This window comes from Vigna radiata, chromosome 10, assembly GCF_000741045.1.
Source record: "Vigna radiata var. radiata cultivar VC1973A chromosome 10, Vradiata_ver6, whole genome shotgun sequence".
Lineage (NCBI taxonomy): Eukaryota > Viridiplantae > Streptophyta > Magnoliopsida > Fabales > Fabaceae > Vigna > Vigna radiata.
In genome coordinates, this window is record NC_028360.1 from 8,802,652 (window position 1) to 8,824,099 (window position 21,448).

The window sequence follows — 21,448 nt, forward strand, 5'->3', positions numbered from 1 at the left end:
ACAAAAGTTTATTACAAGGATCTGCATGTTGTGTTCTATTTTCTGAGTGTTCTTTACTTGGGCCTGAGAGGTATAGACTGTGGAGTTTAAAGTTAATTGAATATTCATTTTAAGTTTGATCATTGAAGAAGTATAAATATTTATTTGTGCTTGATAATTCTTTAATATTCACACTTACAATTTTTAAGTTTTTGAAATTATTTTTATCATTAAAAATTAAAATATAACATACTTTTAATCCTGAATAAATTACAAAAATTAAAAATGTCCTCTTTTTTAAGATAAAAGTATACCTACACTTTAGTATATAAAATATGAATTTGTCATCATTTTAGTATGTAATAGATAAATGAGTGATATTAATTTAGATTCCCAGTTTGGAAAAGTAATAGCAAAATCATATTGATCTTCACAAATCAGAAGTTCCAGAATTAAATTAAAATATCATCCTAAGTGAAGCATAAAATGGAAACCAGGCTTCAGCAAAGTAGAGAGAGAAGTGGCAAATGGTTCTATAAATAACCTAAAATTGGCACCAAAAGTTATACAATAATATTCAATAAGATAACTATCATTCTCCATGGATGAAAGTTGCATTCCTCTGATGCACTTTGGGGGACAACCCTTCTCATGACTAGTTGAGCAATTTTGACTGAATAAAACTGCTAGTGATTTAGTCCTGTGCAGTAATTCTTTAGTTGACTTTCTGCCGAAATTACAAGTGTCTCAATGTTCCATCATTTTACTCACCAAAAACATGCACATCACTTTCTGCTGAATATATTATGCCAGAAGCATCTCATACAAGTTCATTAAATCATATAACTTTAAAACATGGACATACACGCATGGCTGATTTCTAGGTGGTATGCTTGGTTGTTGAACACTGCAACTGTTAGTGGCAACACTTGCATGCTTTCTGGTAAATATCTAGCCACCTATCGATGCCTATAGCACAACAAACCAGTTAGTTAAGAAAATTTAAAAAGCAAGGCCAAAAGTAGTTTCAATCCACACCAGAGCCTTATGTTAAATGGTGTTATAATTTAGGGTAGAATCGGTTAATCTATTATGTTGACAATACAATTCATATATACAACGCTAGAAAGCTATTTTAGGAAATATAATAATAGCACCTAGACAACCGAATCCCTATGATTCAGGGATATCCCCATCATACACTGTAATTATAATATGCTAAATAAGGAAACAATAAAACACAAATCCAGCCAGAAATAATATAGCTAATAAATCAGATTCTAACACTTCCTTCAAGCTGGTGAATAGGTATTTTCCATTCCCAGCTTGGAAACAATACTCTCAAAATTGATGTTCTTCAACCCCTTCACTAGAATATTTGCAAGGTTGTCTTGTGAGGAGACATTAGGAGTGCAGATCAGATCATTGTCTAATTTTTCTTTGATAAAATGTCTGTCAATCTCAATATGTTTGGTTCTATCATGCTACACTAGATTATGAGTTATGCTAATAGTAGATTTGTTATCACAATAAAGTCTTAATGGTTCATCCGATTTTATTCTTAAGTCTTCCAAGGTGATCTTTCAGCCAGAATAGATCACATATCCCTTGTGCCATTGCCCTGAACTCTGCTTTAACACTGGATCTAGCTACCGCATTTTTGTTTTTATTCTTCCAAGCCACAAGATTCCCTCCAAGGAAAGTGCAATATCATGTAGGTGACCTCCTATCCACAATTGACCTTGCATAGTTTGTATTTGTATATGCTTCCAGACTTACATTCCCATTTCGTTCAAACAAAATTCCCCCAACTGGGATCCCTTTCAAATATTGCACAATTCTTAGTGCAACTTGTAAGTGAACCTCCTTTTGTTGGAACATGAACTGGCTAACTAGACTCATAGCGAATGCAACATTAGCTCTAGTGTGAGATAAGTATATTAGTCTGTCAACTAGCCCTTGATACATTTCCTTGTCAACTGCAATATCTTCTCATGTGTTTCCTAATTTCAGGTTTGGATCAATTGGTGTACTTGTAGGCTTGCAAGTTGTCTTACTAGTTTCTTTCAACAAATCAGTGATGTATTTCTATTGAGATATGAATATTCCCTTTTTAAAATGGGCCATTTCAATTCCCAAAAAATACTTCAATTTTCCCAAGGTCTTAATTTCAAAATTCTTGGCCGGATGTTGGCCTAACAGTTGTTGCTCCTCCTCCTCCTCATCACTTATCACTATAATATCATCCACATAAACTAGTAACATTGTCACTTCCATTGACTTAGAGTGTTTAGTCAACTGAGTGTGGTCTCCTTGACTTTGTTTAAAGCCCAGACCTATTATAACCTTAGTAAACCTTCCATACCACGCTTGTGGTGATTGTTTGAGCTCATACAATGCCATTTTTAGCTTGCAAACAATGTTGGCAGTTGTTTTTCCACCATATCCAGAGGGCAATTCCATGTAAATCTCCTCTTCAATTTCTCCATGGAGAAAGACACTTTTAACATCAAATTGTTGCAAGTTCTAACCATAAGTAGCTGCTAGGGATAATATCACCTTAAGTGTATTCATTTTGCAATTCGAGCAAATGTTTCCATGTAATCCATTTCATCGGTTTGAGTGAATCCCTTAGCTACTAACCTTCCTTTGTACCTCTCAATGGATCCATCAACCTTGTATTTTATAGTATATACCCCACTTGCACCCTACTGGTTTCTTTCCATTTGGGAGAGCAACCAAATCCCAGGTACTATTCTTTTCTAATGCTTCCATTTTCATGTTCATGGCTTGTTTCCATTTTTTATCACTCAATGCCTCATATAAAGGGATAGGTGTGGTTGTAGTGTTTAGGCTTGTGAGGAAGACTTTATGGGTAGGTGAGAAGTTTTTAAAGGATAGGTAATTGGCTAGAGGGTACAGTGGCTTTGTGGTACATTTCCTAGTCTCTTTTCCTAAGGGTAATTGGAATATCTAGGTCCTCATAAAGTGGTGCTGAACTGGATTCAGGTTCATGTACTTTTGGAAAATTAAAGGCTAATTCAGTGTATATTAAAGGATTAGGGGTAGTTACCTTAAGTAATGTTGAGTTGGATTGTTGGACATCGACAAATTCTAGAATGGCCTTTGTCTTCCTTGCATAAACCAGTTTTTTTAACCGAATGTTACATCAGCCCCATCTTGAGTGGATTTAGTGGGTTCCTTCTCAATTGTTACACTTTTAGTCCCTATTTCTAGTCCAAAACTTAAGTCAGGGAGCATAAGGAGACCATCTTCATTTTTGGCAATCTCCCCTTGATCTTGGTTGAAGTAACTTTTGTGCTAAAAAATGTTGACATATCTCGACATAAAGAATTTTTGGGATGGTGGATGACAACATTTATATCCATTTTGTGTTGATTAGTATCCTGTGAAAACACATTTTAAGACTCTAGGATCAAGTTTACCTTTGTCACTACGATGGATATGGATATAAGATACACACTCAAATATTCTTGGAACAAGGTGGTTGGATGTGGACACATTAGGATAAAAAGAGGACAGAACCTTCATAAGGCTTTTGGAAGCTAGAATACTAGAAGGTAGTCTATTAATTAAGCAGCAAGCAGTGAAGCCTCCCCCAAAACCTTTTAGGAACCTCATGTTGAAAAAGAAGAGCTCGAGTTTGGTCTAGAAGGTACCCATTTTTCCTCTCAGCAATCCCATTTGGTTGAGGTGTTTTGACACAAGAGGACTCATGAATGATACCTTCTTTTTGACAAAAGGAAATAAGCCCATAATTAAAGTAATCTTTGGCATTATCGAATCTAATCCTCTTAATGCTAATACCAAAATGATTTTTTATCATGGAGAAAAAGCATTGAACCACATAGCTAAAACGAATTTTGGTTCTAGTAAGCAAATCCATGTAACACGAGTACAATCATCTATAAAGGTAAGAAACCAACGAGCCCTAAAAAATCTGAGACAGTTCAGGGACCCCACACATCAATATGAATTAAATAGAAGGAAAAAGTGCTCGTATTATTACTAACTAGAAAAGAAACACGTTTGTGCTTAGCAAGCTCACACACTTCACAATTGAGACTTGCTACATCTAATTTGCTAAAAGACGAAGGAAATAATGATTTTTTGACCTTATAGGAAGGATGTCCAAGGCGACAGTGATGTAGGAAGACCTTCCCCCTTTTCCGAGTCTACCATCATGGCCAATCCAGAAGCTATCATGGCTGAATTTTTCATGGCTAGGGTTTCCAACATTATTCCCCTTCTACTTTCTTCACTTCTGACCATAGCTACTACATCATTAATTCCTAGAATTTTTCTTTTCCAAGGATCTGGGCTCTCACTTGATCAAAATCACAGTTAAGCCCCACCATGAAATCATAGACTCTATCTTGCTTAATATACTCTTTGAACATTGCTCAATCATTTGAGCACTTGGCTTTTATGACCCTTTAATGGTCTAATTCCATCCATAATGATTTGAGTTGATTGGTATACTCTGTAACCATCTTGTTTCCTTGTTTTGCAGCAATAGTCTTCACCTTCACATCATATATTTGAGCAACATCTTTAGCTTTGGAGTATGTCTGCTCCATGGCATTCCAATTGTCCTTTTCAAAATTAAGAAACATGCAAGTATCAGTGATTTCTGGGATCATGGAGTTCCATAGCCATGCCATGACCATAGAGTCCTCTTCATCCCATTTTGTAAATCTGGGATCTTCTTCTTTAGATCTTTAGTCAAGTGGTTAGCTTTCCCTTTACCTCTCAAAGTTCTACAAACATGTTGGGCCATTTCAAATAATTCTTCCCATTCAATTAGTAGGCAATGTTGAGGTACTGCAATTGTTCCTAAGTGTGCTGTGACGTAGTATTCACCACTTTAGGAATTTGGTTTGTCATGTCCATGCAGTACAAAGACCGTAATGCAGTGAATGAAGGCTACCCGAAATAAAAAAACGATTGACAGCAATGAAGGCTGTCGGCTAGGGTTTGGTTTGTGACAACAATGAAGGTTGTCTTGAAAGGGATGATGGCAGCAATGAAGGCTACCATCTAGGGTTTTGGTGGGTGCAGTCAGAGGCAGCTCCTAGAATTTGAGAGCGCTGATACTATGTTATAATTTAGGGTAGAATTTTTTAATCTATTATGTTGAGAATATAATTCATATATACAAGGCTAGAAAGCTATCTTAGGAAGTATAATTATAGCACCTAGACAACCAAATCCGAATGATTCAGGGATATCTCCATCATACACTTTAATTCATATATACAATAAAACACAAGTCCTGACAAAAATAACACAGCTGATAAAACAGATTCTAACAAACGGAAATACAGAAAAAAGTCGTTAATATATAAATGACCAATATGGCTATTCACAATGGTATTAATGTTGCTTGGAGTAGAGGCTTAGGAAGTTCATAGTTCACTTAGATTCTTTTCCAAGGACAAACATTGGTTGACAGGATTTATCCTGCACTTTCTTTGGTTGCAGCAAATAATAACATTTCTGAGACCAACAGATTGTGGGTGCCCATGTTCAGGTTGCTGATACTTCGGCTAAGTGTGGACTATTTCTTCAGGAACAAGTAAATATTTTTAATGTTGCTCCCTCCTCCTATTTCTACAGTGATAATGGCTGATGTAGCATGTTCCTTCCAAAAGGCTAGGATTTTCTTTGTTTTCCTTGAGCTATGCCTCTTTCATGTCAACAAAAAAGAACCACTATGACACAGTGTTAGCTCTAAAGAGATGCTTACCTGCTACAAATGAGATGATTTACAGAATAGGAATCTTAGTGAGTCAGCATCTTTAATGTCTTCTTTGTTGTTCATTTGTTTCAGCATGTAATGGAAAGAAAAAGAAAAAATAGTCTTATGGTAACTGAAGGATCACCAAGTGCTGCACTGAAGACAACAAAAGGCTGATTAGGGGTGCAAAAGATTGATCGATTCACAAGATGACAACTAAAACAAAATGGTGAAGCCAACAAACTGTTATTGAAGATTAAGCTAAGAAACTAAACTGCTAATGCATTAGCCCGCACTTCAGCTATTATATACTTCAAACAAAGGAATTTCCAAAAGTAAAAATTTAACCACATTATTAGCCTTAAAAATTTGTAGTATATAAGAAGAAAAATAAAAGCTTTGAAAACATGTTCAGGAAAACAAACCACCTTTTAATACTGTGGAAATTTCCCTTTATTCCTTCTGCTGAGTGATCAAGAACTTACTTGGGAAAGCTGGTAATCTATGCACTTCAAAACAAAATTGGACACAGCATTTTCTTTCCTAGTTGACAAAACAGTTCAGAAGCCTTTTCTGCATGCTAGTTGTTCATCACAAATTAGCCTTGATACCTCTGTTGTTGACAAGATTCGTGTTCTAGAAAAAAAAAACGTAAGTCCAACCATTGAGAAATCAGGAATGAGCAAAGAGAAAGGAAACAATATCATATATGTTGGTTAAGAGCATAGGAAAGCCTTAACAAAAAGTAGGACATTCATTCCCACTATGCTAGATTTGGTGTATGTGCATCTTTAAGGCGATAACTATAAAAACAAAAATGTCTTGCTTTACAAAAATAAGGGGATCTTGGTTTTGATGGTTTTGCAAAATGTCTATATATATCTTATTCAACATCGGAAAAGAAATTAATGCTGCAAAATAGGTTAATATATCCTCCTTAAAAAAATTCAAAATCAGATAAATGTGTTAAAGCTATGCACAATCACATACCAAATAAGGAAACCATTATTAAAAAAATCATGGACAAAACCAATGACAGACCTATTGATAGAATCCTCATCTTTGAACACTTCCTTCAGAAATCCCTTGCTTTACAATTGAAGGTAGTTCAATATTTTAGAAATAATGAAAGTTTGATCTCCTTATATTTCCCTCGCTTCTCTATTTCTGTTCACTATTTATATTGCAATTGGTATCAAAACCTGATTTTCCAATCACGTACTACTCTTATTGGGCACATTGTTTGTTGCATACTTTGTTCAGCCTAAAGAAAAATATTGGTGAATGTCCAAGATAGTAGGACATATAGATTCCCTATCAATTGTGACACAAGTTAGTGCAATTGTTGTAAGATAAGGTCCAGAGAGTGAAGGCGTGTAGGGGGGAACCCAAGGGCATGATCCCAAAAGGTCACCATGTACCTATGATGAGGTCCTTTCTCATAGTTACAAAGACCCGTTCTCAATATTGTTACTCAACGAATACTTTCCTAAGTTAGGTGTCAGAGTTCTTCTAGGTAACCCTACCTTCATCAATAATTGTTCATCGGCATGGCCAGCACATAAAATCACAATCATAACTAGTTTTCAATGATACCTTCCCAGCAACTGCCCCACAAAGTTAGATTAGACCCAAAGATGCATGTTAAAAACTACTTTTGAGAAACTTAATATTCTATGTATTTTGTCCTTGCTTAGGCAAGTTCTCACTTGTATGCTTTGAAGATAGCTTACTCCACATAAGTTACCTAACAATTAATTTTTAGCCAGCATATATAGGTGTTATTATTTTCATAAGTGATGATTGATGGTAACTTTAAATTCAAACAACACATATTACCTTATTTTTGGGTTAGACAAAGGATTTGGTTCATCTTCAATATTCTCTTGCTATTAAGGGTTAGTGATTGCATATGATTGACGTTGTTTGTGGTGTCAACATAGTTGGGATAGCAAACAACATAATGATGGTATAGCATTCTCATTTCTGTTAAGAGAAAAGGTAACATACTCTTGATGACCAACTTGTTATTGATATGTGATTGGTTATTTTCCAAACCTCTAATTGGACAATGTAATACCCAAACTAAAAAATCCCTTTTGCTTTGTGATTAGTTAGTTTCTACATATTCTACAAGATAGCCACTGGAACATTGTGACTAAAATCCTTAAGTTTATTGAAGGAGCACTATCACGACCAAAGTCTATGATGAGGTCCTTCCGAGGCTGATATGCTATAGGTGAAGAATGTAATTTCTACTTTCAAGGAATGCTATAGATAATGAAAGTCATTCATTCACATTATTATGACGAGGCTTTCTTTAAAATGAATCTAGAATCTTGTGGTGTCATGGTGAATTCCATATTCAAGATGTAAGGCTGTTGAGAGATCCAATCACCATGGTGTAAGGAATATACTAGGAAACCTTAGCCTGATGCTCCTTCAATATACATGAGGTATTGAGTCACAATGCTGGAATGATTCTAAAAGATGTGTCACTTTTTAGAATGTATCAAGAGGGATGCAATCATGAAAATGTCGATGGTAAGGTCTTTTCGAGGCTTATATGGTGTAGTTAAAGAAGGAATTCATGGTTGTGAAGGAAATGGTACAAGTATAGATTCACAATGTATCTTTTTCCTTGGTCAAAATACTTTATCTAAATTGAAGCCACATTGTTGGTGTGATGGTGAATCAGTACTCAAGATGTAAGGATGTTGAAAAACCCAATCACTATGGTAAGGATCATATTAGGAAGAAAGCCTCATCATAATAATGTGAATGAATGACTTTCTTTATCTATAGCATTCCTTGAAAGTAGAAATTACATTCTTTACCTATAGCATATCAGCCTCGGAAGGACCTCATCGTAGACTTTGGTCATGATTATATCTATGTTGTTGATAATTTTGAAAAATGACAATTTTTTTAGAATCATTAAAAATTATGATTCAAATATTCAAGTTTATTGAAGGAGGAATGAGTGAGGAGTCCTAGTATGTTCCTTACCATAGTGATTGAATGCTTCCAACAACCTTAACATCTCACATATTGATTTACATCACACCAACAATGTTTTAGGTTCATTTCAAAGGAGGTCTTAGGATAGTAGTGTAAAAGAATGAACTACATACCCATATAAATTGTGTATCTATACTCATCACATTCATCGTTCTTTCTTCATCTACATCATATTTTCCTTGGAAGGACCTCACCTTAAACAATATATTATGATTCCATCTCTCTCATCGAAAGGTTTTAAAAATGACACTTTTTTATTGTTAATTTGTTTTTCTGTGAATTTTTTTTCCTTGCATGTGTTGCCTACCATCGTGTATCAAACAAATATTTGAAAGTTGTTACTTGTTTTGAAAACTTTCCTAACGATAAAAAACGATCGGTTAAAATTTTACTCAACTTCTGACCGATACATTGATGGTTAGACAAGGTAATTGGCCATAGTTGAAGAGACTTGCTCAAGATTTAATGTGACAAAAATAGCATTATTCGGATGAGGTTTCAGATTGGATAATCACAAACCCCTTGTGATTTTCCATGTTTTGTCTTCACACCAACACATTGACCTTGTGCATATACCTTTTATTGCTTTTATGAATACCAAAAAATATTTTTCATATCATATTCATAATTTGTAGGCCAAGGTTATATAATAATTTGCACTAAGCAATAACAATATAAACTTGCTACTAATGTCTATTGGCAAATTTGGAAACTTAATTACGGCATTATATCATACCTTGTGTTCGACTTGAATATTACATACTTCCGATTAAAATCCCTTTGTAATGTTTTTCAAGGAAACTTGAGTTAAGGATTTTTTACTTGATTTACCTTCAAACTTGACTAATAGTCTATTTGTAAGCATTGAAGGCTTCTTTGTCTACCATGAAACTTTTGAGACTTCTTTGTTTCCATGTGACTTTTCATGTACCCAAACACATGCTTATTTACATAGTTTAGATCTACACATAGATCCTAACATACTCCTTAGAATTGAATACTTTTTCCTTTACCAAGGCACCTTTAAGCCTTCCAATCTGTTTCCACGTGATTTTGCATATCAGATTTGAGTCGATGACTTACACCTTACCATGCCATTACTCACCATTGAGTTAAATGGGCCTCCTCTAATTCAATTCCTATAGAAGGAGCTAGGTAATATGACTAGTACATCTATTAATAAAATGGAGCTACTTTACAAATAGTCTCGTGTGGATTTATCTTTGTTCAGCTTTTTTCGTTGGGAAGACTTCTTTATCACAATGAAATGGGAAGAGTTGTTATTCCAATGCCAAAAATTTCCCAGTACCCAACCAAATCACGAGTTGCACCAAAAATTTCATCAACTTTTCCATCTAAGAAGGTTGATTCCATAAATGACAATTCAATTGTTGATTCACTCCACAATCTTCTCCATCATAATCATGTTAGTTGGAACAATACCCTTCTTCTCAAGCTTCAAGTCATATCAGTATGATAATTCTTTAAAAGTAGACTTCCTTCAAGGTAAGAGGTCATGGAAATTAAGAAATATAGAAGATTTGTATCATAGATTTATTTGTTCAATGGGGCTATTTTGCAAATAATCACTCGTGAATTCATTTGCCTTGCACTTTTTCCTTACAAAAACTAGTTGCCATAAACAGTCTTTTTTGTCTTGGTGAAATACCATTATCACTATCCTAATGCTAAAGTATTCACGGTTCCCCATTCGACTTGTACCTAAAATTCCATCCTTCACTTTATGACACTTCAATTGTTGATTTACCCATGATCTTCTCTATTGATATAAAGTTTATTGGAAGAGTTCCCTTGTTTTGAGACTTTGAGAGTCATGAACATCTTAACTCCCCAAAGGATAGCTTGTCTTGTGTACGAAAATAAGTAAATTAAAGCATAAATTTATATCCCAAAGCTCATATTGAGATCAAAGGGATGTCCTATAAGAAAGCTATAAGATTATCGATGTTCTACAGTCATAAATGGTTGTACGTGAAAGAAATATGCATAGCAGAGTTAAGAATGATGAGGTGGATGAGTAGACATCCACAAATATATCCTGGAGAAGGTTAGAGTAACACTTAATGAGGAGAAAACAACAATGAATTAACTAAGGAAGTTGTGTTTGTATGCGAAGAATGCCAAAAGAGATTTCAACAATAGAAATGGATCAAATGAAAGACAATACATAAAAGATGATGGGTTTGTCTGTTGAGGGAAGAGGTTCACTGGGAAGGCACAATAACAATGAGACTTGAGTCAAACTATATAAGAGAATGACACCACCTTCAACCCCAAACTTTAAGACAATGAGTTTATAGGTCTTCTATCTTATATGTTGCTCAACTTTCTCATTTTTACTCAATGTGGAACTTAGACTCACATTTGGATTCCCAACAATCTTCTCTTCAAGGGTGACTCTCTTCCATAGTGGAACATTGCTCTCTCGAGGTAGAAGCATTCCCAGCCATGAGTACCCCTCTTCGTATCGCCTTTCATTTTAGTTCGGACACGCTTACCTGAAATCCTTGTCAGGAAGACTTTTGATACGACCATACTGCACTCTGAGCTGGTCACCAAGACTAACCATCAACTTTAATACCACTAATGGGTTTGTCGAGAAAGGAGGTTCATTGGGGAGACAAAACTCCAATTAGACTTGAGCCAAACCACATAAAAGAATGACACCACCTTCAACCCAAAATCTTCTACCTTGTATGGTGATCAACTTTCTCATTTTTATCTAATTTGAAACTTAAACTCACATTTAGATTTCCAACAAAAAAAGTACCGAACTACGTTAATTAATCCTTGGTCTAAATGGTTTATTAAATATTTCTTTTATGGAATAATTAACAGAAGAATTTTCTAGTTTACTCTCAAACAAGTTTTCTATATGACAAACTAAACTAATTCCTCCTTGTATTAAAACTTCTCCAAAAGATTATATGTACTGTAATGTGTACGCAAAATGTATATTCATATTGTATTTTGTTACCAAATACCAGATAGCATGAATTTACAAATAATCTTATCATCACTATGTATAAATGTATTAACATGATGTTATAAAGAGATAATCCTATAATACTAGAGAGAATCTCATATCTCTCAATTGATTTCAGCAAATGAATCACAATATTATTAGATAGCATACATGAAACTAAAGTCTATGGATGTAGTATTTCCCAGTCCTGAAATCCGACATCTGCTCATCACTCTTTCCACCCAAAAGGGACAAGACAAAAGAAGAAACAACATAGATATTTTAGGTAACTAGCATAAGTGTACAATATAAAACTGAAGTAGAAGGGTATAACTCAAATAAAGCTTATTTAGTAGCATTGCAGTATTGCACATTGATTAAATCATAGTAACAAATCCTCTTACAGAAGGGAATTCATTATTGCAGACAACAAATCACATTCCATGCTTGAAGATACTGATTTATGTTTCTCCATTGGATTCCAACTGAGGGTCTGCGAGCCAAATTTTCCATAATTAGAACGAAACAGGAATAAGGTATGACAGGCAAAGTCCACACGCAGGTGGGTGTGTGTGTGTGTGTAAATATGAATAGTTGAAATCATTTAAGTAACAAAGGTGTCGCGTTATTGACAATATTGTTAATGATGAATCCTTTAATTTGATTGCATGCTTTGTTGCCTCAAAAACTCATTCTTAGTCTGTACTAAAACTTGGAGGATATAGTTGATCTCCCACATAATTTGAAGAATAAGAATATCTTGTTGCAATTAATATGTTAGTTCAATACTTGACCATATTGATCTCTATTTATATGGACAATTCAACATTAATTAGGGATACAAACTGTTAGCGTTAATAATACATAAAAGTAAGGGAGCTAGTGTTACTTTTCAATCACCAGGGATGAAATTGTAATTAGTCCTAATCATAAGGGAGGTCAATGTAAAAATTAAGTTATACAGACTGCAATAAGATAATACCAACTAATGCACTCAAGTTAGTTAATCCTCCCATAAAAATATAGTTACCTGATGAGCCATCTGCATCAGAAAGAACAAATTCGAAACTGCTGGAACAGTCACTTGTGTCACTTTTGTTATCATCCTCTAGTGCTTGTGATGAACCAGCAATTGTATTCATACTAGTGTTTCCAACTCCACGTTCCACCAAATTCTCGGCATTTCTGCTGCTCTGTAGTGCCAAAAGCACGAGATAGTACAAATTTTGTATTATAGAGAATACCAAAATTGCTTTTTTCTACCTCTATTTTTAATTTTAGTCAATTATACAAGGGTATCAACAAACCTATGTTTACATATACATATAGAGACACATGCATGTCCAATATTTAGATTTTAAGTGGCCTTTCAAACGACACTAAAGCTTGACAAACAATAACTAGTGACCTATTCTTCCATTGATGAGACATTGAGAAGCAAACTAGAACCAATAAACAATGGGAAGAGAAAATTATTAAGAGGATGAATAGATTATACCTCTCAATGCACATTGACACATCACCAAGTTCTCACACTTTGAAAACATTTCATATTTTATTTGAAACAAAAAACGTCTTATTTCCAAAGAATGTGTGCCACAAGAAAGTAATGAATTGACTTGAATACTGTACAGTAATACATTCTTTCGTTTGGGTACAACTTTCTTTGGAGAATAATTACTTCTTTTTTACCAAAAACTCTTTCAAGAAACTAGGAGATAAGTATATTATTTCTCCAAATTAAATTGAACCAGGCATACACTAAATCATCCCTCTTGTGTATGATATGATAGAGTATATTACTTCGACAGATTGAGTTAAAATTTTGCCATATAAAGTAGACATGATTAGTCAATTTGTATAAGACATAAACCAGTTTGGATTATTTTATTATGTAATACCTGTCCTACTGTTGACTTGTCAAACAGGCTTGGTTCATCAGGTTCAAACAACCAAAAAGATTTTAATAAATTCTCAATGAGCGGATCTGTTTCCTGCAAAAATATTTTATTAACATAAATAGTTAAGCTCTTGATAGTAAAAATATTGTATAGAAACTTTATATTTATAAAAACACAAGCAGTCATTGGCAACTCTATCACATTTCTCCCAGTGTAATGAGACTACTAGAAGTATAACTACATGAAATCGGGCGTAAATTTTAACTTTGCCAATTCAATTGAGATTACCTCAATAAATCCAGAATTTGCGCCTGCACTATTGACATTGGAAACCTGTGTCGTTTTCTCTACTGGTGTCATCACAACGTCTTGATGTGAAGATGAAAGTTGTTGCAATTGACCAAATGCCTCTTGACGGGAAAATGGGATCAGAAATTGTGGCAGTTTACCACTTACTTTTTGGTGTGCAGAAGGTGAAGAAAATACTGGCCATTCACCAGTTACCTACCCAAAAAATGCCTTTATTAAAATATCCAACAGAAGTTAAAGCAAACTAAAATATTTACCACTTACTTTTTGGAGTGCAGAAGGTGAGGAAAATACTGGCCATTCACCAGTTACCTGCCCAAAAAATGCCTTTATTAAAATATCCAACAATAGAAGTTAAAGCAAACTAAAATTTACCACTTACTTTTTGGTGTGCAGAAGGTGAGGAAAATACTGGCCATTCACCAGTTACCTGTCCAAGAAATGCCTTTATTAAAATATCCAACGATAGAAGTTAAAGCAAACTAAAATATATTAGCTGAAGTAATGTTCATTACACGTGATGGCATCAAGTTGCTTCCTATGTTGAGTGCTTCAACTGCAACAAAAAGAAAAATATATATGAAGAAGAGAGTAGCAGGTAAAGGGAGGGAGGAGGGAGAACGATGAGCTTGCATTGACCCTGAATATGTCACCCCAACTTTATTATGAAACATCCAAGTTATCAGTGAAATAATAGTTTTACTTGTCCTCTATTCATAATAATCAACTATCAAGAACATATTTAAGGATAGCATGAAGGTTTCTACCATGCTAATCTTTCAGATGTTTAAGCTTAAATGATATTGATGTCCTTTCTTTAGCTTGTTTAAATACTTCACTACAAGTGAATTAATAGAAAAAGTGAGTATCTTTCAAGTTCTAAGTTGTAAAATATTAGAGATGGGATTTTTTATATAAAAAAACAGATGGGAAGAAGAAATTTATTAATTATTTTTAACAGACATAATTGTCATCCACAGAAAGTATAGATTGTCAGTTAACTAACATCCAGTTTCAACACTTAATGCTAAAGTAGACAGATCCTACTCTTGTCATGCATAATTTTCTGATTCAGTCCTGTTAGAAATTCCACATTATGTACTATGAGCTAGTACTAAAGTCTTGAGACTCTGTCACTTGATAAACTAGGTTTTTGGATTTAGTTATCTTGTGCTTAATTCCAAGCAATTGGTGCTTTCACTGAAGACCCCCCCTAAAATGGGTGTCGTGTAAAGGGAGTACCACATTTGAGGCAAGACGATTTCAACGTTTTCTAGGTCATTCAATTCAAAATGCTCTAATGTGGCCTAATGAAGCAGAGAAAGAAACGTACCAGGATTAAAATTATTAGGAAATTGATACATTGGTTGAACATTTATCGAAGACCCTACTCCTTGAAAAGCATTACGTCCTTGCATTCCTCCTAACAACCCACGTTTTTCCTGCAACTAGTTCCATCCCAGGTGAGATTTGATCACATAATTTCATCCATAAACCAACTTGAGTTGGCTACAATAAGAAGAAGAGGGTAACTCACATGCATTTGTCTGAAGAATTCAAAATCATTGTTGACAGACCACCACTCCAGCAAAAATCCTTCTGGAACATCCACAGCTGAAAAAATCAATCCCACATTTTCCAGTCAGAAAAACTGCCGCACAACAATTAATAATCCCCAGACTAATACCTAAAAGAAGCAATAGAAAGGATATGAAAGAACAAAAATTTCTGAAGAGAAACTACCACCAAGAAATTCTTACTAAAAAATATTTACATTTTTAATCAAGAAAACAAAATAATCACAAATATACCCTCTGTTTCACATCGTAGTTTTTTACCAGCTACAAACAGTCGTGTGTGGTGGTAGCCATTGCAGGGTTTTCTTGGGTGTAGTGAAAGGGCTTAAATACATAAGCTTAAATACACTCTTCCAAACATTCCCTAAATAATGGGATCATTCCCTCAATAAGAATCCTTCAAGAAAAGCAGCACATATAAGAAACAGAACAGGCAAAGTTTTCTCACATGACTTTCAAATTGCTAATTAAGTCAAACTTCGTAACTGTTAAATAGAAAGGATATTTGGACAATCCAAAAATCAAAACAACTAAACTACAATTCCAAAAGTCAATCTTTCTCCACAAACTCAATGAGATGCTCAACTCTCCAATAATAAAATAATATTAAATTTTTCAAAAATTGGGTTTTTAATAATTGCAAGTGCTAAAGTTGTTGTTAAAATATATACCTTAAAAAAAGGGCATTCTTGCATTACATACAGTAAAAAAAGATCATATTTTGAAGAACACCCAAGTTAAAATTCCTAGTTTACAAAACCATTCCAATTTTAATTCTCATCTCGGAACCTTCTTTTTACTTTTGAGAAATGCTATTTTTACAACCAAAAGAGAAGTATGAGATAAATAAAGGGCTGCTGTGGAGATAAGAGAGATAGATATATAAGTTTTGTTGTTTAATTAATTAATTGTACACAGACTGCAATAAATATCGATATTAAATAGCCTATTACATTTAGAAAGAGAGGGATAATTTTTTTTTTTCATAACCAATGTTAACACGGATGGTTCATCATTGAAAACAATGACTAAATATGTTGAAAATACATATGAATCAAAATCTAGACCATTTGTAATGTAATTTTTAACATGAAAGTTTAGTGTCTATATTTTAAGAATATTGATTTTATATAAAATGATTATAAAAATGTAAATTTTTGTATTTTTTTTTTAAATGAAAAGAATAAAGTATGTAAAGATATTGTTAAATAAATAAATAAAATTTAAATGTATGAGATATTTTTCTTAACTTATAACACCTCAAATGAGGTTGTTTGTTCAAGAGGGACAATTACTCCTGAGAAACAAAACAATTAATGGAAATAAATGTAATTTTGGACTGTGATAATTTAATATATATATATATATATTTATATATATATATATATATATATATATATATATACTTTAAATAATACTTTTGTAACCGTAATCTAAATTCTAAAATGTTTGTCATATACCAACATATGATGACATATCAAACTGTATCCATTGAAGGATTTGACTAATCTTTTATTAAAATTTTCCTGCAACATGTAACTATCACAGCATCTAAAAACTTGATTCCTGTAAGGTCCACATTTTAGGATGATGAAACAGTAACTCTCAAATTAAAAATCAAGAATTGAGATTTTAATTACTTAATTAATATATTTCTCAGGTACGTTTACTTTTATAACAATTTCAACATTTGACTTTTCAATCAATGGTTATTAAATGATAGTGACCATGCGGGCAGATTACTTGTTTTCATAATGGATAAATATACTCAGACAACATTTTTTATAATATTTGAATATGATCATATCATACGTGTCATTGTGTGATTGATTCATAGTGGTGTTATTGTATCGTTTGGACGAATCACAAAAATGACACATATGATAATGTTTAAATATTGTTAAAAAATGTTGTCTATATATCATTATCTTTTCATAATTGGGCATTGTAAAACAGTTTCTAACAAGTTATTAACTTTTTTTTTTCTGTCAATTGAAAACTTGTGGTTCAGGAACATAAAATAATTTCTTCTTCCTATCTCCTTTTCTGCGCCCAGAATTAAAAAAAACAGAGAAAACGTGTTTTTCAAATTGATGGACAAGAATTGGATTAAAGAGATTTCATGAAAATAACTACTTACCATGAAAACCTTCAATCAATTTAGTAAAACCTTGGGTAATTTCTTCTACCAAAACCCAACACATGAACAGGAAAAAGGACAAAACTTTTTCAAAAAAATGGCAGATAACATGCAGAGAGAAAGAAATCCACCCAGAAGAGCAACCAAAGGAAGAAGCACCGAGAACAAACAAACCATAGCAGAAAAAAAAACGAATTAAGAAATGCTATACCATCAGTCGAAAAAGCAGCGGCATCCAGATGAAGGTTGGTCTCGTTGCTGAAAACCTCAGCAGTGTGGCGCATGTTTCGTTTGACAAGATAATCATAAACATAGCGTTCAAACCTTGAAAGAAAGAGAATGAAAAAGTGATCAGAAAAAACAACGACGACCCAGATGAGAAAATGAGAGAAAAGGACAGAAGAAAAATGAGGGTGGTGGAGATGGTACGTCTGGCGAGAGCTCCAGTGCGAGTCCATGGCTTGAAAGGTGGAGAATTGAGAGAGAGAAAGGGAGAAGAAAGAGAGAAGAGGAAGAAGATGAACAGTGAAGGAAGAGAGAGAGAGATTTAAATGAGCATTGGCATTGTGAAAGAAACGCTTTGTTGCATTAGATAGATGTTAGAGATGAGAGATAGTATGAATGAGGAGAAAGTTCCATGCAGCCAGCAAAGTTAACAAGTTAATTCAAACAACGGTTCTTCTGCTATTTGGAATAGACGGTTACTGCACTTTCTATAACTCCTCCATTCACTGTATTTTCTCATTTCCTCCTGTCATATAAGAACTTTTTTTTTTTTTTCTGTCAAACACATAGTAATAATAATAATAATAATAATGTTGTTATTATTATTAATAAATGAGGGTGCTGATATGGTAATACATTTGTTTTATATATGTATTATTTCTTAGCTGTATGTAACCGACTTTAGGGAGATAATTAAGTGTAATTAGTATTTAATGGATCTGTAACTTTGAGACTTCAATGAACTTTGTATTCTTTCTCAATCCTATTAATTGATATAACAGGAATTTATTGAATTCTTAAAATTGTAATTCAGGCTCATTAAATATATATGTAACAAATGTCACATACTTTTTGTAATTTTGAGAAATAATAGATGATGCATTGAAATGTGTTTTGCAAAACTAGTTTATACAGCAGGAGATAAATATGAATTATTAATTATTAAACTTTAATCATAAATTTTAAGTTGATAAATAACTTATCTCAATTTCGTCCAATCCTAAGGATTTAGCCATATCTACGTGTGTTTTGGGATATAAAAAGTCAAGACCAAAAACTTCCCATTTAAAAGGTTGATAAGTTAAAAAGTTCACAAAAATTATGTGAAGGCAAGTTTATGGATTTTCCTTTTAAACATGAAAATATATTATTAATTTTTTTATACAGGTTGATCTGTGACTATTTTTAACTAAATTAATTAATTAATTTTCAGTTTATAAAGGCATATATTAGTCTTTGACCTAAGTCAATTTGTTTCAAATTTTAACACGAATTATCTTGACATAATCTTTGACTTTAATCAAGCTTACACAATTGAATTTGGTCAAATTTTAGTTGAATTCAACCGAATTATGGTTATGGTTGAGTTTGACGAAATTTGATCAAAGTCAACTTGGCTCCCTCCATTTGGCCAAATTTACATAAGATGAATTCGATCGAATTCAGCCAAATTTCAATTTCAATCAAAATTTCCAGAATGCGATCGAAATAGTCGTGACTAAAATTCAATTGAATTTGGTTGTACGGTCCCTAGTTCAAAGTTGCCTGCACTTTTTAATGAACTAGGAAAATTTGAAGACTAAATTCATTGTGCCAGTCCATTTTGACCTTCGACAAGGGTTAACCCTTCTAGACCATCGACACGGGAGATCCGTCTCAAACTTCGACAAAGACTAACTTGTCTCAACAATAGTTTTGAGCCAAGTCATCTCAACCTTCGGCTCAGGCCGACCCATATGGGCCTTAGCTTGGATCAATCTTTCTCGACCTACAGCCTAGGCCAGCTTTACTTGACCTTCAACCTGGGTGACCCTTCTTGACCTTTTGCTCACACTGACTCATCTCGACCTTCAGTCTAGGCTAACTCTTATCGACCTTTGGCCTAGACCAGCTCATCACGACCTTCGACTTGAGCCTTGTCTATCTCGACCTTCAAACTAGGTCAGCCTGTTTAGACACCCGACCCTTCATCTTTGCCTTGTCCATCCTTGCAATCGATTTGGATTTGTCTGTCTCGACCTTCAACCTATGTAGTTTAACCGTTTTGAGCCATCTCAAATTTCATCTCAAATCGACCCATCTCAAAATAGACCAAGTCGGGCGGTCTTGAACTTCGACCCAAACCAACCTATCTCAACCTTCAACTCTAGTCGGTCTGTCTCGACCTTTGTCCTTAGTTGGCCCCATCTTGAACTTCAACCTGGGTCGGCTAGCCTTAGACATCGACCTAGACTTATCAGTCTCAACCTTCAGCCTGTACTTGTTCGTCTCAAATTTCAACCCAAACTAACATGTCTCGAACTTTGGTTTAGGCCAACTTGTCTTGAACTTCAATCCTACCTAACGTGTCTCAGACTTAAACTCCAATTAGTCCATGTCAATCTTTAATTTAGACCAGCTCGTTCCAACCTTCGACTCAAGACGACTTATCTTAATTTTTGACCTAAAGTCAAAATATTATTTTTAAGAATTAATTAAAGTATTTTATTGAAACTCACCTTAATCTTAATCTTAACTCTCTTGAAAAAAAAAATTGAGAAGTAAGATTTTGTTTACTCCCTTATTTAAAAGTCCCTTAAAAGGGGGCTTAATGAAAGTGGATTAACCTTGGACTATCAACCAAATTGACGCCTCTAACAAAAAGATATACATTTATTAAATATAATAAATAAAATATTTATGTAATTTTATTAAACTATATAAAAAATTAAAAAATTGTACCGTCCCTATTCAGCAATAATCATGCAATTAATAAATATTATTAATATACTACCATCAACTTCATTTAATGTTAATAATAAATAAATATTTAATACTAATTATGGATAACGAAATAGACTAATATGATTAATTTTGTCTTGGTCTATCATAAACCTAGAATATATTGAGTTATGATAAATAATTAAAAACATACTAAATTATATTAATGTTTTTAAAAAATTTAATTGATTAATGAACACATTTAACTAGATAAATTAAACTAGACAAATTTAATTGATTAATTGATTAATGAACACAATTAATTTATATAATCTTTTATCTAATATAAATGATATAACTTTCAGTCAATAATAAAATAATTTAAAAAATACTAATATTATTTCTCTTATTCAAAGCCTCGCTTTTGTTGTTTTTAATAATACTAAAAGTCCTTACCCTCATATTTACATACTTTAGTATTTAAATGCAGTCTCCTCTGTTACTTTTTTACATATCATGTTTAATTTTGTATCTTGGTAAGGTATGAAAGTCGTGAACGGTGTATCTATACATCTATAATGATGTATAAAATTGATATCAGCTTAATTTTTTTTTTTAATTTTACTCATATTATTCAAAATTGTAATTCCTTCAAGATTGTAATTCCTTTTGATTACTGTTGTTACTCTTTCTTATTATAGTAGCTTTTTTCTTTATCAACAAATAATACAGCTTCCAATTTCGTTTCAAACGAAAGTTTAGCACTAAACTTATAATTCATGTTATATATATATATATATATATATATATATATATATATATATATATATATATATATATATATATATA

The 21,448-nt window shown here is 33.2% G+C and overlaps 1 protein-coding gene across 2 annotated transcripts; it reads right to left on the reverse strand.

The window, feature by feature from the left end:
* Nucleotides 1–397: 397 nt before the first annotated feature.
* On the reverse strand, nt 398–18,510 carry LOC106776158. 2 transcript variants are annotated; one of them, XM_022786627.1, is made up of 12 exons: nt 18,104–18,510; nt 17,886–17,998; nt 15,495–15,571; nt 15,291–15,399; nt 14,473–14,513; nt 14,340–14,387; nt 14,222–14,269; nt 13,937–14,152; nt 13,649–13,741; nt 12,778–12,940; nt 12,152–12,240; nt 398–6,376 (listed from the first exon to the last, which is right to left on the reverse strand). In XM_022786627.1, the coding sequence occupies exons 1-11, from the start codon at nt 18,130–18,132 to the stop codon at nt 12,209–12,211; spliced, it is 969 nt and encodes a 322-aa protein (XP_022642348.1). In that variant the 5' UTR covers nt 18,133–18,510; the 3' UTR covers nt 398–6,376; nt 12,152–12,208. The 2 variants fall into 2 exon arrangements, with proteins under 2 accessions (XP_022642348.1, XP_022642347.1); XM_022786626.1 differs by lacking the exon at nt 398–6,376 and having other exon boundaries at nt 6,383–12,240; nt 15,291–15,405.
* Nucleotides 18,511–21,448: the final 2,938 nt, after the last annotated feature.